The sequence below is a fragment of the Callorhinchus milii genome, unplaced genomic scaffold (genome assembly GCF_018977255.1).
Source record: "Callorhinchus milii isolate IMCB2004 unplaced genomic scaffold, IMCB_Cmil_1.0 Scaffold2, whole genome shotgun sequence".
In the NCBI taxonomy this organism is placed as follows: Eukaryota; Metazoa; Chordata; class Chondrichthyes; order Chimaeriformes; family Callorhinchidae; genus Callorhinchus; species Callorhinchus milii.
In genome coordinates this window covers 115,838,215-115,863,112 of record NW_024704743.1, presented here as the reverse complement: position 1 = coordinate 115,863,112, position 24,898 = coordinate 115,838,215, and the positions used below count along the sequence as shown (strand labels likewise).

The 24,898-nt window shown below is 46.0% G+C and overlaps 1 protein-coding gene across 1 annotated transcript in view; it reads left to right on the top strand.

Moving 5' to 3' along the window:
* The window catches only part of lama1 (laminin, alpha 1), a 114,489-nt gene that overhangs the window by 68,192 nt on the left and 21,399 nt on the right, over positions 1–24,898 (top strand). Inside the window, exons 26-45 of the mRNA XM_007897260.1 lie at positions 73–258; positions 1,037–1,164; positions 2,817–2,937; positions 4,243–4,377; positions 5,079–5,200; positions 5,782–5,868; positions 6,677–6,870; positions 10,630–10,772; positions 11,362–11,460; positions 11,863–11,974; positions 13,538–13,700; positions 15,911–16,121; positions 16,608–16,724; positions 16,836–16,999; positions 17,268–17,409; positions 17,754–17,856; positions 19,661–19,777; positions 20,405–20,587; positions 21,840–21,994; positions 22,567–22,710. Coding sequence (XP_007895451.1) covers positions 73–258; positions 1,037–1,164; positions 2,817–2,937; positions 4,243–4,377; positions 5,079–5,200; positions 5,782–5,868; positions 6,677–6,870; positions 10,630–10,772; positions 11,362–11,460; positions 11,863–11,974; positions 13,538–13,700; positions 15,911–16,121; positions 16,608–16,724; positions 16,836–16,999; positions 17,268–17,409; positions 17,754–17,856; positions 19,661–19,777; positions 20,405–20,587; positions 21,840–21,994; positions 22,567–22,710 — 2,826 coding nt within the window. The remainder of the gene's footprint in view (positions 1–72; positions 259–1,036; positions 1,165–2,816; positions 2,938–4,242; positions 4,378–5,078; positions 5,201–5,781; positions 5,869–6,676; positions 6,871–10,629; positions 10,773–11,361; positions 11,461–11,862; positions 11,975–13,537; positions 13,701–15,910; positions 16,122–16,607; positions 16,725–16,835; positions 17,000–17,267; positions 17,410–17,753; positions 17,857–19,660; positions 19,778–20,404; positions 20,588–21,839; positions 21,995–22,566; positions 22,711–24,898) is intronic.

Here is a 24,898-nt window from a genome sequence, read left to right as displayed (position 1 = left end):
TGCTCTGTGAAATAACATAGCTTTGTGTCTGGGCTAGGAGCTCTGAGCTCTTTCTGATTCTCTTTTCCACAGCTTTTGGCTTATGGAGGGACACTGAGATATGCCATGGCCTACTATGCTCTCGAAGGTTCAGGGAGCTTAAACCTGGAGCCTCAAATCCTCCTAAAAGGAGGCCAAAACAGCAAAATAGTCATTTATAGGGACATGGACACTCCTTCCAATGGGCAGCAAAGCCAGCACGAGATTGACTTGACTGAGGTGAGTCCGCTGCTATGTCTGTTCATCTTGTAAAATATTTTCCAGTGTGAGAGGAGCTATGTAAGTGTATGCTCTTGTCATTACTGAAATTTGTTGTCTAACCTCAGTTTCTTACCCTGCGTTTGTTCGCTTCCTGACCAAGATCGCCTTCCTACATCTCCAAAATGTCATCCACTCTCGATCTTCCTCCACCACTGAACCCCTGACCTTTCAGGACTACAGGGTTAGATTTCACCAACAGCTCACAACGTCTCTCACACTGAGTTCTTTTCCTTCCTGTCCAATACACCCATTACTCACCAAGCCAGTGGCTCCCAGGCCATCTGTTGTCCTTTATGAAGAATGGCCGCTTGACTGAAGCCCCAAAGTGTGACCATCATCTGCAGAACTGGGGATCGACATCTTCTGGAGAGGAGAAGAGAAGGAGTAAAAGAGAGGGGAGGAGGAGAAGGGAAGCAGAGAAGAAGGAGTGGAAGGGGAAAAGTAAAGGAAAGGGAGAGGGAGAAAGCTGTAAGGAAAATATGTTTGAAGTCGACTTTCACAAGTCTGACTCCATCCATCCTGATGCAGTTTCTCAGCTTACACTAAAATGGAGTCAATCCATCCAGAAGCCTCTGAGGTGGGGCTGGGGGTGGGGGCGGGTGGACGGGGAAGGAGAACTGGCTTCTTGTTTGAAATCTTATGAGATAAGAAACTGGAACTGTTGTAAACACTTTTTTTGGTGTAATCGTAATTTTAAAGTTTTTTTGTTTAAAAAAAATCCTTTGTACTTTTGCAGCACGACTGGAAGTATTTCAATTCCGTCTCCGATGCTCCCGTGACCCGTGCGGACTTCATGTCTGTGCTCAGTAACATCGAGTACATCCTGATCAAGGCTTCCTACGGCCGCGGCCTCCAGCAGAGCAGGTGAGAGATAGAGTTACTCATTAACAAACAGGAAGCGTTCTTACGACTAAGTAATTGTTGTTGATTGCTGCTGTAGGTATCTGGGAAGAACAGATTTCGCTTTGCTGAGTGGGCACCACAGTAAATAATACAGCAATGTAGATTTTATTTGGTCAGCCAGGTGTCTGATAGATTCATCACCGTGCTTAAGACTATCCAAACCAGACTGAGAATTCCACATATGTATGGCACCTACACATGGAAATTTCCCCTTCTTATCTAATCCCAGTGAGACACGTTGGCAGGAGCCAAGACTTGGGAACTCCAGAGTGGTATGTTTGGGGTATTGCTGGAGTTTAACCAGCTAAAACCACACAACTTGCCATTGAGAGCACTGAGAAGCTTTTCACTGAAGAATCCTTGCCCCCCATTGATGGTGTCTGTCCCTCCAAATCCTGTCAATAGCTGCTTTGTCCTCAGCCGTGCCATTGAGTAACGTGGACCTGCCTGGCTCAGGAATTAGACTGAATTAGCCACAGAGGATGTCTATATTTAGAAAGGAAACTAATAGAGCAACATTCCTGAGTCTAGAGAATAGTAAGAAATGTACATATTTAGAACAGTTCAGATTAAGAATTGTAAAGTTGCCAGCCTGGTTCAGTTGGCAGTGCTCTTGACTGTGAGTCAAAGGTTGTGAGACCATTGAGCTTCCTTACTCCCAGCACAATTGTGGTGAAATGTTCCATGTTCCAATAACCTTCCTATAAAAATAACTCTTCTAACCAACCCAACTTCGCTCTTCTAGTGATAGCCTTGAGTTTACATTCCTTTGTTGCCAAATTGCTAACCAGCTGGAACACTCTTTCGGTTTTTACTGTCTCAAAACCTTCTAGGACTGTGTAAAGCTCTATTTAGATCTCCATCCAGTCCAATCAAAAGAGACCCACTTTTTTGAGCCCATTCCCATAACCTTAAACCCCTTCATTGCCTTAGAGAGGGTGCAGAGGAGATTTATCAGAATGGTATCAAGGATTAGGGACTTTAGTTATGTGGAGAGACTAGAGAAGCTGGGATTGCTCTCGTTAGAGCAGAGAAGGTCAAGGAGAAATTTAATAGAGGTGATTTGATAGAGTAGATAGGGAGAAACTGTTTCCACTGGCAGGTGAGTCAGTAACCAGGGGACATAGATTCAAGATAATTGGCAAAAGAATCAGAGGGGAGATGAGGAGAATTTGTTTATCCAGAGAGTTGTTATAGTTTGGAATGCACTGCCTGAAAGGGTGGTGGAAACAACAACAATAACAGATTCAATAACAACATTCCTTACTCCACTCACCTAATAATAATCCCTCCAAAAAACAAAAAAAAACGATAATAAATTGGTCATTTTCAATCCACGACTGTTTGTGGGACACTGCTGTGCGCTATTGGCTGCCGAGTTTCACCCACAAATATACAGTCAATTCATTTTACAATCTATTCTATGAAGCGTTTTGAGACGTCTAGAAGACGTGAAAAGCGCTATATCAAAATGTAAGGATTATTATTATTGTCAACCTAAGCTAAACCCTCTCCAGGAAAAAAGTAATGGATTTCAAATGTTGATTCAAGTTGTGCAATGTAAGCAGTTGTCACGAGCCGATGCTCATTGCCTGCCCTCACTTTTATGCCAGGATTTCCAATATTACAATGGAGATCGCCATGGAGGAAGATGATACCCACGCAGGTAGAGAGCGTGCGCATCAGATCGAGATCTGTGACTGTCCCCCTGGCTATGCCGGCCTCTCCTGTCAGGTACGGATTGACATATCTGATTGCCGGTTAAATACTACTTCCATTTTGTCCTGGTGAAGTCTTAATTTTTATCTCCAACTCTTCTTCATCCTCAAATCCCTGCACACCATTGAGTTTCATTTTGGTTCTATTTCTAATGTGGGAATGGTATCTTCAGGTTCAGTATGGGAAGCAACAAAAGTGACTAAGCAAAATTCCTGCTTTTCACATCTAAGCCATCTCACTGAATGGCATTGAACTAGGTCATCATTGAATGCCACCAATCTAGGTTATTTTTGTTCTTTACCCCAGAGGTTAATCATGACTGGAACAGGTTACCAGGAAAGGTGGTTGAGGCCAGGACACTGGACGCATTTAAAAAGCAACGTTATGATGCTGTGATAGGGATAATAGTAGAGTTGGTGTTCTGGAAGGATGAGATTAGATGGGCTGAAGGGCCTTCTTCATCCAGACCAATCTTGTGATCCTGTGATTGTTGAATTTGACCAATCTGGATCACTACTGAATGGCACTGATCTAGGTCATTACTGAGTGGTACCAATCTAGGCAAGTGCACAGTATTTTCAAGTACTAGTGAGTTTATCCATCATGTCCAGCTCATCCACAAGACTTGATGAGGTTCAAATATGTCTTCAAACCTGTGAACTAAAGTCCTAATGAGCTGAGGGAATAAGATTTCCAGATCGCCTTCCTTGCCATAGAAGTGATAATCTCGCCTCAAAGAAATCATTGGAGTCCTGAAGCTCAGTGGTTAGAGCACTCGCTTTGCAAGCGAGAGACCTGAGTTCAATTCCAGGCAGAGAGCGAAACCTTGGGCAAGTTTCCTTACTCCACACAGAGCCTAATAATAATCCCTCCAAAACCAAAAACAATAATAAATTGGTCATTTTCAATCTACGACTGCTTGTGGGACACTGCTGTGCGCAATTGGCTCCCGCGTTCGCCCACAAATATACAGTCAATTCACTTTACAGTGTGTTCTGTGAAGCGCTTTGGGACGTCCTCCCGACGTGAAAAGCGCTATATCAAATGCAAGGATTATTATTATTATTGTTTTGTTTTGGCGGTACTGAGGTCTCAGCAACATTTTTAATTTAGAATTTAAAAACAATTCTGAAAATATCACCCTCAAGATAATTTCTACCCACAAACAATAAATGTAATTAATAACCCCAAGGAAAGGGCACACTACTATACAAAGCAATGATGTATTCCAAAGGTCACCGGCAGCGTTGTGGAGATGTTGTTAGTCACGGATCCTATATTTAATCCTGCCCATGTTGTTGCTTTTCTTTTCTATGAAAGGTGTGTGCTCCAGGCTTTTACAGAGAGATGACAGAACTCGAGGCTAATGTGCCACGTTCTCTCAACCAACCGTGCATGTCTTGTCAGTGCAACAACCACAGTAATGTCTGTGACCTCGATACAGGCAAATGTCAGGTAGGTGACGCTTACAGAATGATGGGTTAAAAGGAGTGAGCTCTCAGGCTCTAACCTAATCGCAGGGTTCAGCTAGGTTCAATGGACTCTTTCTGAATCCAATAATCCCAACAATTTCACATCCAGAAAGAGCTGGAAGTAAGCTAAATAAGGCTGGTGACACTTCAGACATTTGAAAATGGATCTGATGCACTAAGTCATCACATTGAATCAATTACGAAACGTTCACCCTGTTTGTTTGTGACTCCTTTCCTCCCCCCATCACCACCACCTCAATCATTTGCCACTTTTAACCATACAAGACAAACAGACATCTTCATTTCTGGACACCCCAGAGGGATGGGGGGGGAGAAAAACAGAGACAGAGAAAGGAGAGAGAGAGACAGAGAGATGGGGGTAAAAAAAAAACGTAGCACATGTAGTGGACTGGAAAAAAGGGAACTATTGATGGTTTAGTAAAAGATTTATTTTTAACATCTACTTGTGGGGCCTTACTGCCACTCATTCAATGCTGAGTAGCTATGTAGGCAGAACTGCACATGCAAATACTGTTGAAATATTAGTGCATTTGCACTGAAGTTGTGAGCTGTTTGAGTACAGGTTTGGGGGCTTTAACACTGCCTCAACACAGTTTGACTGGATTGTACTTTTCCCCACTAACTGGGACTGATCTGTTTGTGGTTTCTTTTTGTGTAACTCAGGGCTGCCGAGACCACACAGCGGGCGATCACTGTGAGCAATGTGCTCAGGGATACTATGGCCGAGTTAATGGATCCATCAATGACTGCTCGCTCTGCGCCTGCCCCAGACACAATAGTGGAAGGTAATGCTTGTGCATGGTAGTTTGTGGCATTGAAGGCACTATGGGGAGTGGGGTGCAGGTGGGTGGTTTGGGTGGGTGGGGAGAAGACAGAGGAGGAGGGGGAAGCTCTTGTGCTTATCTTGCACAACATGATTCAGTGTCAGACACAGTGTGTGTGTGTTGAGGAGAGGGGATTAGAGTCCAAACAGCCAAATGGGGGAACTAGTACCGCCAATTGGCAAATTGACCTTTTTCTGTGCTGTAAACTTCTTCTCATTTCGTGTATCTTCTAATAATAATAATAATGCTTGCATTTGATATTGCGCCTTATCATGTCATCAAGACGTGTCAAGAATATGTAAAGCCTTTGTGCTCAGGCTGAGAAGAATGTGCCCTGATTCGGGAATAAATTCCCCTTGGGTTTAGGTAGATTGACTCTAAACATGTAGCATTCAAAAGAGTCCAGAACTCAGCATATTCTTAAACCTGATGTTACATGGTTCCCGGTGCTGCATTGGGAATGTTTGATTGGCTTATATTTTTTGCAACCGTAATTGATTTTTTTGCCTTCTTGTATCTGTTGCCTTCTTTTCCAACCCTAGCTTTAGCCTGACGTGCGTGCCGGAAGGTTTGAGTGATTTCCGCTGTGATTCCTGTCTGCCTGGATATGAAGGACAGTACTGCCAGAGGTTAGTACACTCTTCACAGTGCCTTCGCACACAACCGATCGAACAGGGACTTACCTAGACTCGTGCGAGTGTTGGGGAGGGGGCGCTTGTTGACAGCCCTGCAGGCCACAGGGCTTGGCAATCGTGAGGTTCATTCCCCATCTCCGAGGCTCAAATACACTGGTTTTCCTGGGGTGGGAACACTTTCCAAACTTCTCTGCCTTTGTGCTCAGGCTGAGAAGAATGTGCCCTAATTCAGGAATAAATTCCACCTGGGTTTAGGTAGATTGACTCTGTACATTCAAAAGGGTCCAGAACTCGGAATATTCTTAAATCCTGCCTTGACTCGGAGGCTGGTTTTACTATAAGAGCAAACTTGCATTAATTAAATTTGATGTACATTAAATTTAATGTAAATTTACAGCCAGAATCAGTTTGCAGGAAATCCCCCCTAACCATCTTTCCCATTCAGTTTAGATCCCCAAATTTCACCCAATCTTGTCCTTAAAAGTTGCTTAAAACTTAAGATTGCTCAGAGTGGTGGAGAATTCTTAAAGATCAGGTTTATTTGGGAACTGTGAAAAACAAACTGGCTTCCAAAAAAGGAAGACTCCCATCATAGCAGGGTACTTTAACGTCCAAAATTTTATTTTTAGTGTTTTACTTAAGGGTGAATTGGAAGAATTGTCCATCTTTGCGCCTGATCTTTAATTTCAAGACTAAGTAGTCCGTCTCACAGGCTGAGACTAGATGGGACCTCAGGACTGTGTAAAGTGCAGGAAATCTTACAAATGGCTCAGGTCTCTTTACCATCTTCTGCCCCTTGCAGGTGCGCCCCTGGTTACTATGGTGACCCCAGGGTCCCGGGTGGCAGGTGCCAGCTGTGTGAATGTAACCGCAGCGGCTCCCTTCACAATAATTGTGATTCGCTGCTAGGCCACTGTCTGTGCAAGTCGGGCGTGATGGGACGTCTGTGCGACGAGTGTGAGCCCAGACACGTGCTGGTTGACAGCGACTGTATCTGTAAGTATGGTTTTACACAGCTGATTCTTTTATACCATAATTACAATCCTTGCATTTCATATAGCGCCTTATCACATTGTCGAGATGTCTAAAAACCCTTTGTAAGTTTTGACTGTGAAGGGCAGTGGCTGTCTTATTTGTAGGCAAACACACCAGCCAGTTTGCACCAAGTAGTGATGTTCCACAAACAACCATGAAGTGAGTGACCAGTTTTATTTGGGGGGATTGCTGGCCAGGACACCAGGAGAATAGTTTCACGGGATCTTTATTGTCATCCTGAACAAGCAGACCGGACCTCCATTGAACATCATAGAATCATGGAATTATACAGCACAGAAGGAGGCCATTTTGCCCATCATGTCTATGCCGGCTCTTTGAAAAGAGCTATCCAATTCAATCCCACTCCTCCGCTCTCTCCCCATAGCCCTGCAAACTGTCCTCCCCAAATAATTATCTACTTCTCTCTTAAAAGTTGTTATCGAATCAGCTACCACCACCCTTTCAAAGCAATGCATTCCAGATCCGAACAACTTGATGCGTGAAAAAATTTCTCCACACCTCCCTCCGTTTCTTTTAACTATTTTAAATCGGTGTCCTCGGGTAACCAACCCACTCACCAGCGGAAATAATTTCTTTTTATTCACCCTATCGAATCCCCTCATAATTTTGAAAACTTCCATTGAGTCTCCTCTTAACCTTCTCTGCTCCAAGGAGAATAATCGTCGCTTCTCTAGCCTTTCCTCATTCCTGGTACCATCCTGGTAAATCTCCTTTGCAGCCTCTCCAATGCCTTGACATCCTTCCTAACGTGTGGTGCCCAGAATTGAACACAGTCTCTAGCTGAACCCCTACCAGTGTTTTATAAAGGTTCATCATAACTTCCTGACTTTTGTATTCTATGCCCTTATTTATAAAGCCTAGTATCCCATATGCTTTTTTTAACAGCTTTATCTACCTGTCAAAGATTTACTTATATGAACCCCCAGATGTCTCTGTTTCGTCACCCCCTTTAAGATAGTACCATCAACTTATATCGCCTCTCTTCATTCTTCCTTCCAAAATGCATCCCTTCACATTTCTCCACATTAAACTTCATCGTGTCTGCCCATTTTACAGTTTGTCGAAGCCCATATGCGTTCTTCTACTATACTCCTCACTGTTTATTACTTTTCTTAGCATAGTATCATCAGCAAACTTGGAAATTATATTCCCGATACCCAAGTCCAGGTCATTTATATAGATCAAAAACAGCAGTGGTTCCAATACTGACCCCTGGGGGACACCACTGTACACTTCCCTCCAGTCAGAAAAACAACTGTTCACCACCACTCTCTGCTTTCTGTCTCCCAGCCAGTTCTGCATCCGTGCTGCCACTGTCCCTTTAATACTGTTGGCTTATATTTTGCTTACAAGTCTCTCATGTGGCACTTTATCAAACGCCTTTTGAAAAGCCATACAAACTACATCAACTGCACTACCTTCAACCACCCTCTCCGTTACTTCACCAAAAAACTCCCATCAGGTTTGCTAGACAGGATTTGCCTTTAACAAATCCATGTTGGCCCTCCTTTATTAACCCATATTTTTCTAAGTGAAAGTTTATTTTGTCCTGGATTATAGGCTCTAGAAGTTTCCCCACTCCTCGACGTATCTCCTCGTCCTCCTCGACGTATCGGCAGCATTCGATACGGTCGACCACGCTATCCTCCTCCACCGCTTGTCCTCCCACCTCAACCTTCAAGGCCCTGTCCTTGAGTGGTTTAGGTCATACCTCTCCCACCGTCTTCACTTTGTCTCCACAAATGGTTTTTCCTCCGGCCCCCGCACTGTCTCGTGCGGTGTCCCTCAGGGCTCTGTCCTCGGTCCCCTCCTCTTCACCCTCTATATGCTCCCCCTTTGGTGACATCATCCGCAGACATGGGGTTAACTTCCACATGTATGCGGATGACACCCAACTCTACCTTTCCTCCTCTACCCTCAACTCCACGACCACCGATGTCCTGACAGCCTGCCTGTCCGACATCGAGTCCTGGACGAGAGACAACTTTCTTCAGCTCAACGTGCGTAAAACTGAGGCCCTCCTGATTGGCTCGCGTCAGCGCCTCCGCACCTTAGGCGCTGACAGCATCAGCATCCAAGGCTGCACCCTCCACCTCTCAAAGCCATCAGGAACCTCGGTGTTCTGTTCGACCCTGAGTTGTCCTTTCTTCCTCATATCCGCGGCACAACTGGCACTGCCTTCCATCACCTCTGGAACATCGCCAGACTACGGCACTACCTCACCCCTCACGCTGCTCAAACTCTGGTCCACACCTTTATCACCTCAAGGCTGGAGTATGGGAACTCTCTCCTCGCCGGCCTTCCCGGCACCTCTCTCCACAAGCTGCAGGTCATTCAGAACTCTGCAGCTCGTGTACTGTCCCGCACCAGGCTTCGCGACCACATCACTCCCACCCTCACTCGCCTCCACTGGCTCCCCATCCCCCAGAGGATCGAATTCAAGATCCTCATCTACAAGGCCATTCATGGCCTTGCTCCCTCCTACCTCTCTGATCTACTATCCCCCTACTTACCCGCCCGTACCCTCCGTTCCTCTGGCTCCGGTCTGCTCCACATCCTCCGCCCCAACTGGCCTACCATCGGTGGCCGGGCCTTCAGCCTCTCAGCCCCTAGGCTCTGGAACTCTATCCCCCAGTGCCTTCGCCGCCTCCTCCCTTTCCTCCTTCAAGGCCGGTCTCAAGACCTTTCTCTTTGACCGTGCCTTCAGCTCCCCTCTCAACTCTCTACCCCCTCCTCTCTCCCTCCTTTCCCTCCCCTCACCCTGACCATTTCCCCCCTCCTCTCTCCCTCCTTTCCCTCCCCTCACCCTGGCCATTTCCCCCCTGCTCGGGTCCTGACCCAACTGTACAGCGCCTTGGGACGTCCTCCTGACGTGAAAGGCGCTCTATAAATGGAATCTTGTTGTTGTTGTTGTTGGTGTCTAAGGAGGATTGAACGATTGTGGCCAGAGCCTCCGTTATTTCCAACAATACTTCCCTCAGTAACCTTGGATTCATCCCGTCCAAACCGGGTGACTTACCTACCTTGAGCACCAACAACCTTTTTTGGTACCTCCTCTCGGTTTATTCTTATCTCATCCCAATTTCTCTGCCCTCTCCTCCGATACTGTGGCATTGGCTGCATCTTTTGTGAAGACAGATGCAAAGTACTCATTCAGTACATCAGCCATGCCTTCTGCCTCCACAAGAAGATTTCCTCCTTCGTCCCTAATTGTACCCACCCTACCTTTGACTAACCCTTTATTCTTTATATGCTTATAAAATACCTTATGGTTCAATTTTAGGTTACCCACTAATTTTTTCTCATGCGATCTCTTCGCCCTTCTTATTTCCTTTTTCAGTTTATCAACAACAAATTACATTTGTATAGCATCTTTCATGTTGGGAGGACACCCCAAGCTGCTGGGCAGTCAAAGATTTGGACCTGAGCTGGGGGTTGGAATCAGGAAGGGTGGAGGGCAGGGACGGTGAGGATAGGAAGGCGACCGAAGTTGCGGTCGAACAGGATGGTCTTGAGATGAGCACGGCACTGGACTGTCAGACTAGACTGGACCGTAAGCTCAAGTGCTGCTGTGGGGCTTGAACCCACAACCACGAGAGTGCTCCTGACTGAACCAGGCTGACATCACTATTAGCATTGTTTTTTTTCTGCTCTTCAACACATGTCTTGTTTTGCCCCCCTCCCCTATCCCTCTTGTAGCTTGTGATGATGATTGCACAGGGCTCCTCCTGTCAGACCTGGAAAAGATGGAAACCATGTTCATGTCCTTCAACATGACTGGGTTTGTTCCAGCTCCCTTTGGCCTCTTGTCATCTGTAGAAGACAATGCAATTGAATACAAGGTAAGGTTCTGAAGCTGTCTCCTACTGGGGAGAAATGCCACCTAGGTCTGGATTCACCTTGTTTAACGATAGCATTTTAGGGAGGCCAGAATTTGACAAATTCTTAAAGGAAGCCTTAATTCGGAACCCTACTTTTCTGTAAGTTTATTGTAAGAAACACAGAAAAAATAGTTCACAACAATAATTCAACAAATGTACATTTATATAGCGCCTTTCACGTCGGAAGGACATCCCAAGGTGTTTGGGATGTGAGGGGGCTAGGGAGGAGAAAGATGACCGAAAGCGCAGTCAAAGATTTACCTCTTTAGACGGACCTTGAACAAGGTGAAGGAGAGAGGGAGCATGTCAGAGGGATTCCGGGATGGAGTCCCGGAGAATGAGGGCAAATAATGGACAGATGGTTTGGATGAAATGCAACAGTTCCGGATTCTATGGAATGTCACCTTGGAGCCATCTGAGTTCCAAGAAGACCCCAATAGAGCAAATGGTTGCTTGTTGAGTGCACATCACAGAAAGCACAATAGTTTTTATTTGAGTAATTGGGTGGTAAAACTTCACTGAAATGGCTTTGTTTGTGGATTCGTCACAGACTGCTTTGTCGCGAGAACAGGACCCAGGTAACCTCATCAAAAAGATGGAAGAACAGGTGGCTGATGTTGCCTCAGAGATCAGTCGTGTGCAGCAAAAGGTAGTCCTGTCTTACTGTCTGTTCAAGGTAACATCAGTCGAGTTGGGGAGAGCGAAGCTTTTTTTTTGGTAACTTTCTATGTTTGCGCACAAGAATAAATAGTCGCTTACGTAAAGTAATTTGCTTTTTCTCTGAACTGTAATCCAACGTGTATCTCTGTAGTCAAGCATCTTAAACAATCATTGTGTTTTTGAAGGCACAGAAAATGGTCTTGGTGGCTTTGCTTTGATTTGGATTTGGTTCACCAGTGGTTTGGCAGTGGGGGTAGGATAGAGGAGCAGGAATGGAGGGAGAGGCAGGGGGAATGTAGTGTTTAAAGGCGAAGAACCTCGCCTCCTTTGTTTTTTGGTTCCCCAGAATCTCAGCACTTTGAACTCCTCACCTCCCTCCTTTGTTTTTCAGTTGGCTCAGGTTTTGGGTGACTGGCAGGACATGGACAGAGCGACAGCGAAAACGCAAGCCCAAAGCCAAGAACTTGAAGCTTTTGCAAATAACACTTTGAAGAGTCTAAAAGGTAGGATCAAGAGGAGGCCATTCAGCCCATCGAGCCTGTTCAACTAGTTTATTGGAACTTTGCAGATCTTTTGATCCTAATGCTCTGCCCTTTTTCATATCCATAATAACTCTTAACAACCCAAAAAATTCTTACTGATTCTACAGCTCTTTAGGGCAGAGCATTCCACATATTCACCATCCTCTGGATGAAGAAATGGTATCTCACCTCAGTGTAACCCTATGGCTCTGATTTTAAAGCTATTAATACCTCCCTTGTACTGGATCTCTCTACCAAAGGCAAGAGTCATCCACTATCTAACCTGTCATTTCCTTTCATGATTCTAAATACCTTAATCAATTCACCCCTTAACCTCCTCAGCTCTAAGGACTAATAGTAATCCTTGCATTTGATACAACATCATATTACGTTGTCAAAATATCTCAAAGCACTTCACAGAATTTACTGTAAAATGTAGTGACAGTGTATTTGCAGATGAACACAACAACCAATTTGCACAGCGCAGCAAGTCCCACAAACATCCATGAAATAATTTGGTCACTCAATCCACGATTTTGTGGGACACTGTTCTGCGCATTTGGCTGCCGCTATTCGCCCACAAAATATACAGTCAATCCACCTCACAGTATATTCTGTGAAGCGCTTTGAGGCGTCCAGAAGATGTGATAGGGCGCTATATCAAATGCACATTTTATTATTATATGTAAATGATTCTTGTCCTGAAATACAGTGAAAGGGAGACACCTGCTGGAAATTCAGGTACACGGCATCTTATAAAACATTTCACTTAAACACCTTCCTTGGTTATCAGTTTATTAAGATGGTTCTTAACGGAGCTGTTTAAACGTGTCTCATAAAAAATAAAAATAACCAACATGAGAACCTAAATGACTATTTCTCGAAATTGTAGCAGGAATGAGATGACCTTGTTATATACAATAACAACGTCACGTGCGGTGGCATCTCACAGCACTGGATATAATGAAGCCTTTCTTTCCAATTTAAAATGAAAATCCTCTTTATCTTCTGTATTCAGATTCTGGGCAAAGATGGAGAAAAGGGTAGGGATGGGAGTGAGGGATGGGAGAAAGAAAGGGGGGAGAAGTGGAGGGGCGAGAAAGAGAGGGTGAAGAGTAAAAGGGGAGAGAGGGAGGAGAAAAAGGGGATAGGGAATGGATTGAGAAAATGTCACAATATCATCATTTCAATGATGACAATATTCATTTGCAGTGAGTTGACGATTGACGAAACTTGGAAAATCCTTAAATTCAGTCGTCCCTGGCCAACAATCCCGCTGATAAAATTGGTCATGGCTGTTTGTGGGACATTGCTGTGTATAAATTGGCTGTTGCGTCAGTCAGTCAGTCAGTCACTCAGTCACTGTATTTTTTATAGTAAAATCCTGTGAATTGCTTTGAGACACTTGATGTCATGCAAGAATTATTATCATTTCAAAGTTGTTAATTTCCTGCAGTTATTAAAAAGTTCTGACAGGCTAAGACTAGGTGGAATTTTGGGTCCCCCTCAAAGTACAGACCTACCCTGACTGCTCTGTGTCCGCAGGTCTTGTTGAAGCAGCGAATCACCTGAACGAGACGCTGGGTAGTGATGTGGCTCTGTCCGACAGCAGTCTGCGGAGGCTTCAGAGCGAGATCGACAACATGATGGACATTCTGCGGCAGAGGACGTTTGACCAATCTAAAGCAACATCAGCAAATGAGCTCAGGTAAGTTCAACACCAAAGACTTGCACTCACAGGTCACCTCTCATGTCGGAGAGCGTCACAAACACTTCACAGGGTTGGAGGGTATGCAAAACACAGCTGGGAATGTGGGGTACGGAGGAGGTGACTGAAAGCATGGTCAACAGGGTCGGTATTATAGAAAGGGTGAGGTACGAATGGAGTCAGGCAATATTCCAATGGTGCAGGAAAACTGTTCTGGTCAAGGACCTGGTGTAGCATTTGGAAGAGACGGTTGGATTAAATCTACGGAACAGAAAGTGTAAATTCTTTCCAATGCAAATTAGATAGATTTCTTGTAGTAAATAATATTTTGAGATAGAGTATATGAGTAGTTCAGGACATGAACTGCCAGGATGGTGGAAGGCAAACTCGATGGACTTTGGTCTTTTTTCCTCTACCGTTTCTTATGTTCCTATTAAACAGAACACCAAGGTTGTACCACTATCTCAATGAGCTGAAGTGAGCAACTAAAAAATTGATGAGTTGCAGTATGGAGACGAGGGGAGCTAGGTATGGTGGCCATAGTTTGTTGACATTTCTGTTGAAGGAAGTTGAGGCTCAAAGTAACTTGATGTCTTGGGAGTCCCTGCACGTCTGAGAGTTTGAGCAAAGGAGGAATGCTCTTACTCTCTGTTTACGTGTATAAACACTTCAACCTTGTTGGTCGCTTTTTTTTTTGGTAGTGATTTACCTTGTAAATATAGCAATTTTAGCATTATCATCCTCAACACCTTGTGTGCATCTTGGTAGCTGACGAGATGGAGTCAGAGGACAGGTTAGAGGGGAAAGAGAGAGAAATATGCCATGAGATGTTATCTTATGTGAAGTTCGCTGTATAAATGTAAGTTGTTTTATCAGAGCAGAGCAGATCTTTTGTTGCCATTTTATTGGTTAGCGAGGGGATTGCAGCTGTACAGAAGGTGACTTCTAACACTGGGCTGAAGTACTGTGTGAGCGATGGGAACAATTTTCAAGTGATTGAATTTGGAGTCTTGACACACACTGGCACAAGATGAAAGTACGTTGGACTCAAGCGTGGTTCAGCATCGGTGCGCTGAGTAAACTCAGCGACAAACACTGATCTCACTGAGCTCCAGAACAAGAGACATAATCTTAAACCCCAGAGCTAAGCTGGTTAAAAGTGAATCCAGAAATAACTTGCCAAGAAACAAAGGTCATTTCTGCTCACAAATGGTTGTAAAAATGTTTCACAACCTTAAATATGCGAGGAAGCTGCAGATTGGGAATCAACCGAAGTGTTTTAAGGTCATGGTTGATGCCTGCTTGGGAAGTAGGATTACAATTCAATTGCAATACAAATGTGCATTTATATAGCTCCTTACAATATGTGACATGGTATTAGTTAAACACTCAGGTGGGGGTGAGGGGAGGGAATATTAAGGGGTGCGGATTAAGAGCAGGAGAATGGGATTAGAGTAGTCCAAACACAAAACTATTTCTAAGTGATTAGAGTTCGATGTTGTAATGGGAAAGTGCTCAGGTGGGTGTTCAGGTAGGATGAGGTGAAATCAGCCAAAGGGCAGCCTTCTTTAGCTGAACTTCTCTTGTACCACGATGATCCAAATTGCCTCTTTCTTTGTTGCAAGTCTGGAAGCTGTCTATAATTTCAGTGCAAGGTCCGACGTAGGAAGATAGGAACAGGAGTAGGCCTTTCAGCCCCCACGAGTCTGTTCCGCCATGCTATTAGATCATGGTTGATCAACAACAACAACTTGCATTTACATAGCGCCCTTCACTCTGGATACCATCCCATGTCTGCACCTCAACTCCATTTATCCCCCTTTACTCCATATCCCTTGATACCCGTACCTAAAAAAAATCTATCCACCTTATTCTTGAAAATTTTAATGGATCCAGAATCCACAGCCTATTGAGGGGAGAGAGAGTACCAGATTTCCACTATGCTTTGTGTGACGAAATGCTCCCCGATTTCACTCCGAAATGGCCTAGCTCTAATTTTAAGGTTATGCCCCCTTGTTTTGGATTCCTCCACTAGAGGAAGTACCATCCACAGCCTTTTGGGGGGAGAGAGAGTTCCTGATTTCCATTACCATTTAGTTAGGTCCTTTATCTTGTGTAGTTTGGGGTCTTCCCCACTGGGGGCCCACAAAAGCTCTTCCTCTTAAATCCTATGCAACGGTTTGACATCCGGTGTTGACTGATCGATACAGAGCGGCAGAACAGCTCCTGGTGCGGGTGCAGACAGAGTTCCAGAAGCCTCGACGGGAACTGGATGAACTGAAAGCCCAGATTGATGAGATCTTAGCCCAGCGCAGCACAGAGCTGCACGAGGCCCAGGACCTGGTGAACCAGGCGCTCGCAACAGCCAACGAGACCGGCCGGCTCCTCCGCAGCATCTCCAGCAGCCTGGCGGAGCTGAAGGTGAGAGGAAAGTGTATGACACAGCCCCTAAACGTGTCAGCTTGGCTCAGTCGGTAGGTGTCCGTCACCGAGTGGGGAGGTTGTGAGTTTAAGGCCCAGCATCAATGTTCCTGTGTCACACTATTGGAAAGGAAAAGGGAGTTTCTTCTAGGTTCCCTGCCGACAATCCCCTTGAACATTCTCATGGATTTTCTCTTAAATTCATCAATTTAAAATGTTAAATCGTACAGAATATTAGTTCATCCTAATTTTGAAAACTGCTTTTCCACAATTCTTTCAAACAATTCTTCCAGACTAACACTGAGTTTCAGGAATTTTCCACAATTCTGCACGGCCTGAAATTTTAATGTCATGGTGGTGAGGTATTGACATCAGGTAATTGTGTTGGGTCTCTGATAGTTAAAAGAGTGAGACAGTCTTTGAGACTTGTCAGTCGGGCTGCCTTTGCTCTTGTTGGCAACTCACACCAGACTGTTCAATGCACAGGATAAGAGTCAGAACATTGAAGAAGACAGGGCACTGGCTCTAACTCTGGTCCAGGATGGAAGGGAAATAGTGGACAGTGCAGCAAATCTGGCAGAAGATGTAGTGAACAAGACCAACGTAAGTATCAACGTGACTGCTCCTCCTTTTGTTCCAACCGTATTCCAACCAGAGAAGGTTCGGAAACTGATCAAAAGGAAGGATTGTTATTATTATTGTGTGTGACTGTAGATTCTGGAGCAGCACAAGGACAGGCTGTACATGTGGAACACTAAGCTGAGGATGCATGTGGACAAGCTTGTAATGGAGATGAATAAGAAAGGGGTGCTCGATCTTGTCTACAGGGCAGAGGACCACGCTGGTCACCTCAACAATGTGGCCAGTCTGCTGAACAGGTCAGTCCATATATCGGGTTGACCCATCTATTCAATGGGGCGTCCCAACACCATAAAAGGTCAGACCCCCATCATAAAAGTTTGGCCCACAGTCCGAACAGATCTGCCCACTCACACAGTAGGTCACCCTCACCACCACAATGTAACAAAGTAAAACCGTTTAGTGTTAAGGGGATGAGATAACATTCTCACCTTCTAACGCTGCGGCATAACTTGTGTGTGAAACCCCAGATTGGCAGTCACTGGAGTGAAGCTTTCCCCATGTTAGTGTTCTTTCAGACGTAAGGAACGTGTCGGTGAACACTACGGTAGCAGCAGGGAGCGAGGAACCAAGTGTGGGAGAGCTGCTTGAAGAAGCTGAAGCTGTTATATTGGAAGCTCAGAGCAACGCAGACGCTGCACTGACATTGGTGAGTCGCTGGCTGCTGGAGCCGCAGGCTGGTCTAGAGCTCGGAGACGAGCTGTTAAAATTAGTCGGGCTGAGAACGCAACTCTTACAGGAGGTAATTTGAGAGCTCGCTAACTAACCAGTTCAGAAACGATGTGCATGGCAGTTTGTAAGGTGCTTTAAGCTGGTTCAAATCATTGGCCACAAGCAGCTTTATACAAAACTGTTTGTACGAGGCTGGTGAGCTGGACGGGTGTGCTCATCAATGTCTCCAGGAACAGAGGGTTAGCTCTGTTTGCTCTGCTCTTGCATTCAATGGCCTCTGTCTCTTCTGTGTTGAGTGTCATATTGTGTTGTCTTACCTAGGCCTCTGGCTCACAAAACTCCCTTGAGAAGGCCGGGAAAGAGTCAGCTGAGCGCAGCACCAAACTTCTGAATGATGCAAACAAATTAAGACAAAAAACTGCTGGTGAGTTACTTGTCTCATTTAGATGCGCAATAGAAAAACTCTTCATTCCTCATTGATGTGCAGGTTACAACACACTATTCCTCCTCAGTGGTGTGGCCTGTCATGTGGGAGACCAGAGTTCAGAGTAGCGATGCAAAGGGCCAATTGGCCTTCTGCCTGGAGCATTTCTATATTAATACAAAGGACTAAATATGGTAAAGTTTGAAGTTTAATGCCTTTTAAAATCCTATCCTGTACTTTCCAATTAATCCATGCTTTTATTACTCTTTTAATAAACTTACTTTAGGGACATTGATTTCATTTCACTTATAAGAGACACGGTCAATCCATTTTACACTATATCCTGTGAAGCTCTTTTGAGACATCTCAACAACGTGATAAGGCAGAATAAGGTACATCATATTTACCTGTAAAATATACAGTCACTACACTTCATTGCAAATTCTCTTGAAGCGCTTTGAAACATCTCGGCGATGTGATAAGGCCCTACATCAAATGCTGGGTTTATTATATTATTATTATCACGTATGAGACAAGTCTTTCCGATGCTGAATGCCAAAATATAATGCAGGCTTGAGAAAGGCATTGAATACCATCACAGAGCACAGAGGGCACAGGCAGAAAACTGGCAACCCATCAAACAAGGGTAGTGATCAGGGGAATTATCTTTACCTGCCTGCGGGAATTGACTCCCGTCCAAACTACTTCATGCGGTAATATGTAAATCCCCTTTAAAAATTCAGTGTTTGATTTTGAAAGGGCGTGAAGATTATCCCACTGATCAACGGAATGAGCTCCTCAGGGAAGCAGCCACTAATACGCTATAAACAAAATATTGCGGATGCTGGAAATCTGAAACAAAAACAGAAGTCGCTGGGAACACTCAGTAGGTCAGGCAGCATCTATGGAGAAAGGAAAGTGAGTCAACGTTTCAGATCCACGACCCGTCGTGGACCTAAAACATTGACTCACTTTTCTTTCTCCACTACTACACTATGTCAGCTCGCACCTCTCAAGAAACAGCTGTCTCAATTATCTGGTCAGGTACAGACATGATGGTTATGAGGATATGGATAGCTGTCTGTTGATGACGTTGGAACCTGTGTCACTGGGATCATGGGAATATCATTAGGGAATGCAAGCAATCTGGACAGGGTTATAACATTAGCAATAATAAATAATAATAACCCTTACATTTGATATAGCACCTTTCACTTCAGGAGGAGGTTCCAAGTGAAACCTGTGTATTTCGGTATGTGAACATGGCATCCAATTTGCACACAGTCACTACAGTTCATGCCACACACAGCCAATTTTATTTATAATAATAATCCTTGCATTTGATATAGTACTTTTTCACATCAGTGAGACATCTCAAAACGCTTCGCAGGATATACTGTCTTTTGGGGAGATTGTTGGTGAGGACACAGGGAGAAATTCCCTTCTCGTTTTGAATAGTGCCGCAGGACCTTTAACACCCACCTGAACGTTCGCTTCTGAGGTGGAAGGTTGTGGGTTCAAACCCCTGGTTGGGATTTGTATTATCGGAGCTACCGTCTTTCAGACGAGATGATAAAACAAGGTTGTGTCTGCCTGTTCAGCGTTCAGTATCTCATGGTGTCGGCCAACAGTTCTCCAGATATACTATTCTTTCACTGTGGAGGGATGGGGCGGGCCTTGAAGGGGGTAAATTTGGTTTCCCTGAAAAGAGAAACCAAGACAGCAATGACTGAAGCGTTTTGAGACATTTCAGTGAGAAGGGAAACAATACAAATGCAAGCTCTTTTCTTCCCCAACTGACAAGGTCTTGTAAATCAGCTGAATGGGCTGAAGGAGAAGATTGATGAAATTCGGAAGGGCGCCCGCAACATAAGCAGACAGCTGAACGAGCCCCTGCACACAATGGCTAACTTACCGAACGGTCAGTCCACGTCTCTAACAGGCAAATTGTGGAGTTCCTTGGCATAGTGGTTAGCAAGTGAGAGGACTCAGGTTCGATTCCCAGGCAGGGGGAAATCTTAGGCATTTTCCTTACACCACACGCCTCTGTTTACCTGGCAGTATGTGGGAACCCGGTTGTTAGTCGATTGGCAGATTGCTTTCTGGAGGTAAAAAAAAATCCTCCCCAAAAAAATTGGTGACTCAATCCACAACGTTTGCGGGGCATTGCTGCATGCAATTGGCTACCATGTTTTGCCCCCAAAATACAGAGTCAATCCACTTTACAATAAAGTGGGCCCACAGTACTCTAGGGCACTGCTGCTGTATTGAAAAATGTGGTCACTCAATGAACTGCTGCTGACAGCACAGCCAATCTGGCTCATCAGCAGGATATGGAAATGCAGACCAATCACTTGGGGAAGAGATTCTTCCCATTCGACTCCTAATAATCCTGCAAGTCAAAGCCCTATCAAGAAAAGCAGCGGGAAGCTTGCCAGACAGAGTGGGAGAAAGTACTCTTTATATATAAGCTGGTTTAAGTGACCACAATTAACCAGCACTGAGTAGTTTGCAATGCAATTGTTTTTCTTGTGTCCGTGTGGCATAGACACCACAGCGAGGGTGCAGCAAGCGAAGGAGAGCGTCGCTACAGCCAACCTTACAGCGGCCGTCACTCTGGACAAGATCCAGGGGCTCAGCCTGCGGCTGCTGAACGCATCGGGCACCTTGGCCCAGGTCAACGAGACCGTCAGGAAAACAAATGAACTCATCAACCAGTCGGCAGAGACAGGTGAGCGCACCGTGAAAAAAAAAATATTAAAACCACCCCCTTTTGGTAAAGGGGGTTTCGTGGTTTTCCCGCACGTGGATGCAGAAAGGATGGAGTGTCGTGGTTAGCGATAAGGAATGAAGTCTCGTAACATAATGGTCACCGTTCTTGCTTTGCAAGCAAGAGGACCTGTGTTCGATTCCCGGGCCAGGAGAAACCTTAGGCAAGTTTCCTTACTCCACACGTCTCTAGTTACCTAGCAGTAAGTAAGAACTCAGTTGTTAGTCGATTGGATCGCTTTCCAGGGGTAATAATCCCTTAAAAAAAATTGGTCGCTCAATCCAACACAGTTTGTGAGACACTGCTGTGCGCAATTGGCTGCCTTATTTTGTCCACAAAATACACAGTCAATCCACTTTACAATATATTCTTTAAAGCTCTTGGAGACATCTCAACAACATAAGAACATAAGAAATGCTAAATGAAAAAAAACCAAGGTCCATCTAGTTCGCTTTCCACTTTCCTGGCAGTCGCATGTACATTTGTCCTGAACTACCTACGTACTATATCCCATAATGTTATTTCCTAAAAGAAAACTATCTAATCCGTGTTTGAAGGAATCAACATTTCCTGCTTCAACCGCCTCCCGAGAGAGCCTGTTCCACAGGTTTATTATTCGTTCACTGAAATAGTGTTTCCGTAGATTTATTCTGAATTTACTCCCCTTCAATTGCAGGCCGTGTCCTCTGGTTTTACTATTCTGGACCTGTCATGATGTACATTGTCTCGCCCCTTTAGAATCTTAAAGACAGCAATCTTCTCTCAATCTTCTCTTAAGACGCTATTTCAAATGCAAGGATTATTATTATTATTTAATCCTGTCTGTGCTGCTGATACCTCTTGTGTTTTTAAGTAGGGTTGAAGGCTTGAAGGCTGCTCTCTAAATGCAAATTGTTGTTGTTTCTTTTAATTAATCTCACATTCCCCATGTCCCTTTCCTGATTATTGGCACTGACTTGCCAAAATTAGCTGCTGAGTTTGCCTGCAAATACAGAGTCTGTTCCCTCAACGGTGATTACTGTGAAGAGCTTTGATATGTTTTGATGTTATAGGGCAAATGCAAAGATTATTACACCCTTCATCTTGCACTAATGATATAACGATACCTTTGCTTTCTGGAACGGAACTTCTGGAGATGTTTCCCTCCGATTTAATTTCCTCCCTCCCTCCTTCTCCACCCCCCCACCCCACCACCACTTCCTTCACTTCACAGCTGTAGCTGCTGGAAAGAGGGTCAAAGAGATTGAAACTCAGGCCAACTACTTGCTGGACAGACTGAAGCCTCTGAAGTTGCTGGAGGACAACCTGAGCAGGAATCTATCGGAGATCAAGGAGTTGATCAACCAGGCACGCAAGCAGGCTGCCTCGGTGAGTGTCCAATCGTTGTAGAGGAGCTCTGGCTTCCCATATTACCACCTCAGTTCCTACTTTGAACCATATTTCTGATGTCGAATTAAACCATAATCGAGCACAGCCCCATTAAACCTCTTGACGTCGGCCAGGCATTCTCTGTTGGTATCACTCTCGCTTCTGGTTGGGGTTTAAGCCCCAAGTTTGGACTGGAGCTCACAGTCAACAGCTCCATTGAATGCACTAAACAGCCAAATACAATTCACCCCATTACTATTACAACAGGCCAGTATTTGGTGCTGGGTGTTACACTCTGCACATTCTCCTGACCAGAGCCCTGTGCAGCAAGATGAATTAGGAGAGGCTGAGTATTCATCTGTTTCCTGCTCTGAGATGCTACCGCCCGCGAAGGCCGCTAAATAAATGCAAGGTGTTGTTGTTGTTCCTTCTGCAGCTGTAAAACAGCTCCTGTGCGATATTCCTAAACACTTCCCTTCTCCATTCTGTTACTTGATTGAAATAATTGAGAACCAGAAGGATGTTTATTTTTCTTCACTCAGTTCCTAAACGTAACCTTTTTGTCCCCCCAGATTAAAGTGGCGGTGGCGGCAGACCGGGATTGCGTGCGTGCCTACCAGCCAGCTTTGCACAGCAGCAACCACAACACTCTTACACTGAACGTCAAGACCTCAGAACCCGACAACCTGCTCTTTTACCTGGGCAGCAGCACCAGCGTGAGTAAACTCACCCTGTACGATCAGTTCTACCCGATCGTACAGGAAAAGGGACAACCCAGGGCCCAGTGATCGCTCAGAGACAGAGACATAGAATCAGCAGCCAGAGGCCCTGCAACAACAACAACAAGATTCCATTTATAGAGCTCCTTTCACGTCGGGAGGACGTCCCAAGGCGCTGTACAGTTGGGTCAGGACCCGAGCAGGGGGGAAATGGTCAGGGTGAGGGGAGCGAAAGGAGGGAGCGTGGAGGGGGTAGAGAGTCGAGAGCGGAGCTGAAGGCACAGTCAAAGAGAAAGGTCTTGAGACCGGCCTTGAAGGAGGAAAGGGAGGAAGCGGCGAAGGCACTGGGGGATGGAGTTCCAGAGCCTCGGGGCTGAGAGACTGAAGGCCCGGCAACCGACGGTAGGGCGGTTGGGGCGGGGGATGTGGAGCAGACCGGAGCCAGAGGGACGGAGGGTACGGGCAGGTAGGTAGGGGGATAGTAGGTCAGAGTGGTAGGAGGGAGCAAGGCCGTGAATGCCCTTGTAGGTGAGGATGAGGATCTTGAATTCGATCCTCTGGGGAACGGGGAGCCAGTGGAGGCGAGCGAGGGTGGGAGTGATGTGGTCGCGAAGCCTGGTGCGGGACAGTACACGAGCTGCAGAGTTCTGAATGACCTGCAGCTTGTGGAGGGAGGTGCCGGGAAGGCCGGCGAGGAGAGAGTTCCCATAGTCCAGCCTTGAGGTGATAAAGGCGTGGACCAGAGTTTCAGCAGCGTGAGGGGTGAGGTAATGCCGTAGTCTGGCGACATTCCGGAGGTGATGGAAGGCGGTGCCAGTTGTGACGCGGATATGAGGGAAGGACAGCTCAGGGTCGAACAGAACCCCAAGGTTCCTGACTGGCTTTGAGAGGTGGAGAGTGCAGCCTTGGATGCTGATGTTGTCAGCGCCTGAGGTGCGGAGGCGCTGACGTGAGCCAATCAGGAGGGCCTCAGTTTTACGCACGTTGAGCTGAAGAAAGTTATCTCTCGTCCAGGACTCGATGTCGGACAGGCAGGCTGTCAGGACATCGGTGGTCGTGGAGTTGAGGGTAGAGGAGGAAAGGTAGAGTTGGGTGTCATCCGCATACATGTGGAAGTTAACCCCATGTCTGCGGATGATGTCACCAAGGGGGAGCGTATAGAGGGTGAAGAGGAGGAGACCGAGGACAGAGCCCTGAGGGACACCACACGAGACAGTGCGGGGGCGGGGGGAAAAGCCGTTCGTGGAAACAAAGTGAAGACGGTGGGAGAGGTGCGACCTAAACCATTCAAGGACAGGGCCTTGAAGGTTGAGGTGGGAGGACAAGCGGTGGAGGAGGATAGCATGGTCGACCGTATCGAATGCTGCCGATAGGTCGAGGAGGACGAGGAGGCAGAGGGAGCCCTGGTCACAGATGGTCAGGATGTCATTGGTGACCTTGACCAGGGCAGTTTCTGTGCTATGGGCAGCACGGAAACCCGACTGAAGGGGTTCGAATAGTGAATGGGTGGAGAGGAAAGAGCGCAGCTGGGAGGCGACAACTCGTTCAAGGACCTTGGACAGGAAGGGGAGGTTGGAGATGGGCCGGTAGCTTGATAGCTGCGACGCATCAAGGGAGGGTTTTTTCAAGGTGGGAGTGATGGTGGCAGTTTTTAAGGGAATGGGAACAGAGCCAGAGGAGAGGGACAGGTTGACGATGTCTGTGATATGTGGGGCAAGGAGGTGGAGCTGGGAGATAAGGAGTGGAGTGGGGATGGGGTCAAGGGAGCAGGTGGTGGGTTTCAGGGATAGGATGAGTTCAGTGACAGAGGGTGGGGAAACGGGTACGAAAGTGTGTAGGGGAGGATGGGTAGGAGTCGGAGTGTGGGAGGGAGGGGGTGGGGGGTGGGTGGATGTTGGAGGGGAAGTGACCGCGGAGCGATTCCCTTGATTTTGGATTCAAGGAAATCCAGCATCTCCTCGCAGTGAAGGTTGGAGGAGATGACCTGCGCGGGGTGGCGGGGGGNACGGAGGAGTCGGGATGTGGTAGAAAACAGTAGCCTGGGGTTGTTCTTCGCCTCCAGGATTATCCTGGAGTAGAAGGACGATTTGGCCGAGGCTAGAGTGGAGCGGTAGATTTTGAGGAGGTCCAGCCAGATTTGTCGGTGGACCGTTAGGCCAGATTTGACCAGGTGCGTTCAGCGGCC